The 7,200-nt window shown below is 43.7% G+C and overlaps 1 protein-coding gene across 1 annotated transcript in view; it reads right to left on the minus strand.

Annotated features, from left to right (window-relative positions):
- Window positions 1-6,868: 6,868 nt before the first annotated feature.
- LOC100945309 (interferon alpha-5-like) overlaps window positions 6,869-7,200 on the minus strand; it is a 10,041-nt gene continuing 9,709 nt past the window's right edge. The window contains exon 2 of the mRNA XM_023508480.1: window positions 6,869-7,141. Coding sequence (XP_023364248.1) covers window positions 6,869-7,141 — 273 coding nt within the window. The remainder of the gene's footprint in view (window positions 7,142-7,200) is intronic.

A 7,200-nucleotide genomic window follows, 5' to 3' on the forward strand; every position in this document is an offset into this window, starting at 1 on the left:
CTGACAATACAGTTATTTGCATAAGTTCAATAAGAATCTGTTTTGTTCTATAGGGCATGATGGAGGCACTGGTATTTTACCAAGACTTTGGCTGGAAATAGCATTTCCAGAGATGTCCAGACTGCTTTAAGGAATTAAGGTTGACTTTATAAAGCCAATAAAGAAAGTCCTTTGAAAAAGTGGGCAGATACCCATCAGTAACCTTTCCTGATCTGTGGTAAGTAATGAAGGTCGCTTGCTGTCGGGTCTGAGAAATTGAAAGGTGCTTGGGAAACCTCAAAAGAAGAGGAATGTACCCAATGCATACAGGTATCTTATGGCACAGATGAAACCTGGGCTCATGAAAGGCTCTTGAAAAAGTCCGGCCTGAAAATTCCTTATAAAAGGTTCCAGCAAAGTCAAAAAGTCTAAATGACTAATAATTCTTACTGCGCTTTATGCAAATAATCAGTATACTGAAAGTACAGGTTATTTTGGCAACTGAATTGGTTCTACTATAATTTATCTTTAGTAAAGAGAGAAATTGGAGAGAGAGAAAAATAATTCAAAGGAAAAAAAAAAAGGCTGTGGCCCACCTGTGTTAGATCCCAGCCTTGTCTATACTGTCAACTCATAAGATGAGTCATAACTGTTTTGGTAAATTGAACTGTTAAATGGGACTAAGAGACTGGCCAAAGAGTGTGGTGTGAGTGTGTGTCTCAAAAGGGAGACCTTAGGTAGAAATGGGGAACAAGCAAGGGAAGTCCACCCCACTGACTACCATGTGAAAGCACTTTAAGAAGGGGTTTGTAGGTGACTATCACACCAGAAAAGCTAAGAAGTCTTTGTGAGCAGAAATGGCCCCCCTTTGGGATTAGATGGCCATTGGAGGGAAGTTTAGAAAAATCCCTAGTGTCTGAGGTATGGCACAGAGTTACTGGAAAGGGGATTCACACTGAGCAGTTTCCGTACAAGATACCTGGCTACAGCTAGTAGCCAACAACCTTGGTTGAGAGGGCAGGTCGCAACAGTGCTAGTAACATGGGGACAGGAAGGAAAAGTGTTTTCCACCTGACCTAGAGTAGTGGTGCTGAAGATATTGGCAGATCTAGTACCGAAAAACATTGCTGCAGAGACTGAGAAAGGGACACAGAAAACTACCAATTTGGCTCCAGTAAATGAGGTTCTCCAAGGAAAGACTGAGAGTCCAGGCCAGTTCTATGAGAGGTTATGTGAAGTGTTTCAGATGTACATTCCCTTTAACCCTGAGAGCCTTGAGAATCAGAATATGGTTACTATGGCCCTAGTTAGCCAAAGCACTGAGAATATATGGCAAAAACTGCAGAAGCAGGAGAGGTTTACAAGTATGAACACCTTGCAATTCCTCAAAATAGCACAAAAGGTCTTTGTGAATCGGGAAGCAGTAAGCCATAGGGAAGAGGACAGGTGCATGAAGCGAAGGACTGATCTCAGCTGCGGCTCTGAAAGACATGAGGAAAGGACCCCCTCCCTTTCAAAGAGGACAGGGTCAAGGAATGCGAGGAAGTAGGGGACCTAAGGTAGAAGCCCCCCCCCTTGCAAAAGGATCAGTGTACAACTGGCCAAGAGACAGGGCATTGGAAGAATAAGTGTCCCCAGAAGCAAGGAAGTGTAAAAAATCCTGGGAAAGAGGTCACAGAACTGGAAGAGCAGGGAGCCCTCTGTAATTTAGTGGGAGAGGCCCTGTTAGACTGAAGGGGACCAGACTCAGCCGCCCCCAGAAAGTCCATGGTCCAAGTAAGAATTGGGGGCAAGGACATTGACTTTCTAATTAATACTGAGGGTGAACACTTGGTGGTCACCCAGCCAGTAGCCCCTCTCTCAGACCACAGGATTGACATAGGAGCAACGGAGCCACTGCTGAACAAGCCCTTTATCTCCTTCGGAAGTGTTCCAAAGAGGCCACGAGGAAATATGCAGCTACAACTGCCCAAACCAGATCTGATGTCCGGCTTGGGAGTAGAGGCTGTTTGTGACTCAGCCAGAGGAAGGACTGAGGCCCGAACTGGCCCAGCGGTGGACACGGGTCTGGGCAAAAGATAACTCCCCAGGGCTGTGCTCAAGGTACAGACTGCCTATTGCAACATCTAGAGGTATGTGGCTATAAAGTTTCAAAGGGAAAGACTCAGATCTGCCAGCAGTGAGTACCTTATCTAGGATTTATTATCCAGCAGGCAGGGAGGAATCTAGACATGGAGAGGCAACAAGTCATTAGTCACCTCCCCCCCTCTACAAGCCTAAGGCAAGTTTGGGAATTCCTAGGCGCAGTCGGTTTCTGTCGTCTTTGGATCCCCAACTTTGCCATCTTGGCTAGACCTCTGTATGAGGCAACTAAAGGAGAGGAAGGAAAGTCCTTAGAATAGTGAAGAAAACAAGAACGTGCCCCCTCCCAGCTAAAGATGGGGCTAATGATTGCCCCTGCACTGGGACTGCCAGACCTACCAAGATGGCTGTGGGTATGTTAACCCAGCTGGTTAGGTCCGGGCCAAGGCCTGTATGTAGCCTACCTCTCTAAGCAGTTAAATGGAATGGCAAAAGGATGGCCACCCTGCTTACGGGCTCTAGCTACTATTCTCCTCGTGCAAGAAGCTGATAAGCTGATTGTAGGGCAGGATCTCAGAGTAGAAGTATCCCACTCTGTGGTCACTTTAATGAACACTAGACATTTTTGACCCAGCCACACTCCTTCCAGCCAATGGAAAAGAGACTGAGCATGACTGAGTGGAATTCATAGATAATTATACTCTAGCAGACTTGACTTGCATGACCAGCCTTGGACAGATGCAGACTGGGACTTATATGTTGATGGAAGCAGTTATGTGACAGCCCAAGCCCTGGCAAAAAGCTGTCAGTCAGCAATATGTCACCTGCAGCCAGTTCAACGCCTGCCAAGAACCCACGGTACCCCCAGGAATCAAATCATATGGAGCAACGCCCTTCAAGGACTTTCAGGTAGACTTCACTGAAATGCCCAGATGTAGAGGGAACAAATACTTGCTGGTGATGGTGTGCACCTACTCCGGATGGGTAGAAGCATATCCTACCCTCATCGAGAAGGCGCAAGAAGTCACCTGGGCACTCTTGAAAGACATTATACCACAGTTTGGGCTCCCACTGAGGACTGGGTCAGACAATGAGCCAGCATTCATCTCCGAATTGATCTGGAAGACGACTAACATCCTGGCATCACCTGGAAACTCCACGCAGCCTACTGCCCACAAGGCTGGGGAAAGGTGGAATGCATGAATAGAGCTATCAAAGCAAGTTTAGGGAAAGTGCCAGGAGACAAATTCACAGTGGATAATTGCACTACCCTTGGTGTTATTTAAGATTAAATGCACTCCTACTAAGAGGACAGGATTCTCACAGTGTAAGATCTTATATCATAGGCCAGCCCCCTTACCACAAAGCTTGCCAGGATCCCCCTCGGGAATTGGGAGAGGTAAGATTAAGGAAGCAGTTACAGGCACTGAGAAAGGTGACAGAGGCAATGTGGAAATGAATGAATAAAAAATGTCCTGTTAGTTTGTTTTTCCGGTCCACCCTTTCTCTCCAGGAGCTGCGGTGTGAGTCAAAGATTGGAGTGTGTCTTCCCTAAGGGCAAGATGGAAAGACCCTTACAACGTTATCCTGACCACACCTACAGCTGTAAGAGTAGCAGAAATTCCTGCCTAGATCCATTACAGCAGAGTGAAGCCTGCCATGAAACCAAAGAACCTGCTCCCACCTAAGAGGAGCTGGACTGAGCAGGATGTGAACAATGGCAGCTGATCCTGAGTTCCCACAGGGTGGGCTTCGCACCTTAACAACTCCTGAACCTTGATAAGCTACCTTGGATCCTGACAACCCCCTCAAGCTGATGTTGCAGAGAATGGCAAGCCCTGCTCCAGTCACACCCTGGAGCTGACTGGTCCATGCACGGCCAAAGCATGAGGATCTATGTCATCATAGGACTGTTCTTTATTAGACTCATAAGAGCTAAGTGAACTTTAGGTTGTGCAAATATTCAGGATGCTAATATAAAAAAATTGCACAAAACAGATTGGCTTTAAATTATCTACTTGCTGCAGAAGGAAAAGTGTGTGGCAAGTTCAATCCGACCAACTGTTGTTTGAAAATAGATGATCAAGGTCTAGTGGTGAAAAATACAGCTAATGAAATTTCCAAATTGGCTCATGTGCCAGTACAGGTGTGGCATGGATTTGATCCAAAATCCATTTTTGAAGGATGGTTTTCTGCTTTTGGAGATTTCAAGACCCTTATAATAGGAGTCTTAATATTATTGAGTGCTTGCCTTCTCCTCCCATGCCTAGTGCCAGTATTACTCCAGATGGTGAGGAACCTAGTGAATTCAGCTGTGTCTCAAAGAGGCCCAAGTAAAGCATATTACATGCACCACCAACAAACTGTGGCACAGGTTGATGGGAATGATGATGTGACTCCATAACAACTTATTTTGAGTCTCAAAGGGGGGAATGAGGTGAGAAAAGTAAAAAGCAGTTCAAGAGAGTCTGTCCTGGCCACCCTATGTAGACCTTAGCCAAGCCTCAGGCGTTTCCGTTGTCTGCCTGTTTCTCCCCTGACATACTCGGGGCCTAGATTGTAATCTATGATGTTGTGTCTCATTCTTTATCTTATGACCCTCACTCTCTGTCTTATGACCCTCACGTGCACTTCCACCCTGAAAAGTGGATAAAAGAGAGGCATGGGATTGAGTCAGGGGGCTCGGTTTTGGGAAACACGCTGGTGTTCCGAGTACCCCCGGCCGAATAAACCTGCTTCCTCTAATCAACTGGTGCCTGGAGTCTTCTGTCTGTGTCGGTTTCCTGCTATACTTCCTCTTTTAAACACGGTATTTGGGTGTTCATTCACTCCATTGGGCCTCGTCTTCCTGCAACAGCTTGAGCCCAGAAGTGCAAGGTTGTAGTGAGCTGTGTTGTGGCCATTACACTCCAGCACTGGGTGACAGACTGAGCCTCTGCCTCAAAAATAAACAAATAAATAAGAAAAAATAACTTAACCTGACATTTAACTTAACCTTATAAATAAATTTACAAAGTGAATTTTAATTCCCTTTCTTAACCTACATAAGTTGCAGTGTATTGAATTAAAAATTACAAACACATAATAATAATACCAATGTAATCAGTAGTCCCCACCAGGGCACCAGGGACTGGTTTCATGGAAGACAATTTTTCCATGGACCAGGGGAGGACATTAGATTTTCTTAAAGAGCACACAAACTAGATCCCTCTTATGTGCAGTTTACAGTAGGGTTTGTGCTCCTGTAAGAATGTAATGCCACTGCTGATGTGACAGGAGGGAGAGCTCAATGATACTAGCAATGGGGAGCAGCTATAAATACAGATGAAGCTTCACTTGCTTGCCTGCCAACACCTCAGCTCCTGCTGTGCAGACCAGTTCCTAACAGGACTGGTACTGGTTGGTCTCCAGGCCAGAGACTGGGGACTTCAGAACACAATGATATACTTAAAATTCATTTAAAACATTTTATAACTGAAATTAGGCCTCCTATTTGATCCAATGTACTCTATTCTAATATGAAGGCAGTGGATGAGCTAATACAAGTTGGGGAGCAGGGGAATAAGCAAGTGGGGAAAAGAGAGGAGGGAGGGGAGTGGGGGCTCACAGTGTATGGCACACCCCTTGGGGGCAGGACTCAATTATAAGAGGGACTTTAACAAATGCAATCAGTGTTGCCTAGTTCTTTGTACCCTCAATGAATCCCAAACAATAAAAATAAATAAATAATTTTTTAAGAAGTTGAAAAATTTTCAACTTTTCTTAATATTGAGTTTTGGTATGCTTAACTTCTAATTTTACCTCATAGGAGAAAATAGTTTTTAACTTCACTAACTGATAAATGGTCATCCAGATGTGAACATTTTCTTCTTTTCACCACTTGATTATTTTTGCTTCCATAAGAGCTCTTCTCTCCTGTCCATTTGAAGTTGGAAGGCCCTCAGGAGTCAAGGTGAAGTCTTTCTTTCCCTCTGCACATTCTCTCCACATGACCACCTCCATTTTGGGCTTTCAGTTGCCAGTCATGAGACTCTGGGCCTTGTATTCTTGAAAATGCAAAGTCAAGTATCCTACTGGCAATGAATTTGCCAATTTATAGAGAGTATCTCTGCATTGATTTTGATATGCTCACATGATTCAGTCTATCTTCTACTGAGAGAATGTGTTTGGTTTTTTCTTCTCAGTGTAACATTTAATGACTTTATATTGGTTTAGTGTAATTATTGTTTTCAGGTTTCTTTTCCTATAAAGATCAAAGATACAAGATAGCAAGAAGTGTATTTCCCAAAGGCAACAGATTAGGTGGCTTAGATTAAATCAATTTGTACTTATATCCTGAGTATGAAAATTTTGGGCAAAAGAGTTATAACAGCTGTTCTTTAGACAGTTGGCACAATAAAGGTTGGAGTGTCATTTTGAAGAATAAATAAATACCAGAAGTCTTCCATAGTAAAACTTTAATGAACAAAGCAAAATAATAAAATTACTATATATAAAGGACATATTTCATTGACAGGGTAAAGGCGTACAGAAAATTGTATGAACAAAAAATTTAAGCCTCCCATATACATAAATAAATAAATATTAAAGTTGACAATAAATAAACACAACAGTATAGGCACCTGGAAGCAACAAGTGCCCATGGAGATGGAAAATGTGTTGCTTAATATTGCTGAAAATATATGACAGATTAGATTCAATAATTATCATGTTTATAGCAGAAATGAAAGTCTTTGGATTGGCAGAATTCAGGAAAATGTGAGATAGTGTCAGAGTCGATGAGAATGGTTACTATGTTGGACCACTCTCATTCAACTCTCTTTAATCTTTCTTGCAAGCTTGTTGTTGAAGAAAACAATCTCAGGATTTCTGCTCTGACCACCTCCCAGGCACAAGGGCTGTATTTCTTCTCTTTCAGATAGAGAGTGATTCTTTGGAAGTAGCTCCTCATGGTCAGTGTGGAGTTCTGGTGCATGAGGGCAGTCTCTTCCACTCCTTCTTCCATCAGACAGGCTTCCAGCTCATTCAGCTGCTGATGGAGGCAAGTGTGGAACTGGTCCAGGAGGGTCTTGTTCCAAGCCTCAGATGAGTCATTTGTGCTGAAGAGGTTGAAGGTCTGCTGGGTCATCTCATGGAGGA

This window comes from Otolemur garnettii, unplaced genomic scaffold (assembly GCF_000181295.1).
Source record: "Otolemur garnettii isolate 467f Iridium unplaced genomic scaffold, OtoGar3 scaffold00006, whole genome shotgun sequence".
NCBI classification, from domain to species: domain Eukaryota; kingdom Metazoa; phylum Chordata; class Mammalia; order Primates; family Galagidae; genus Otolemur; species Otolemur garnettii.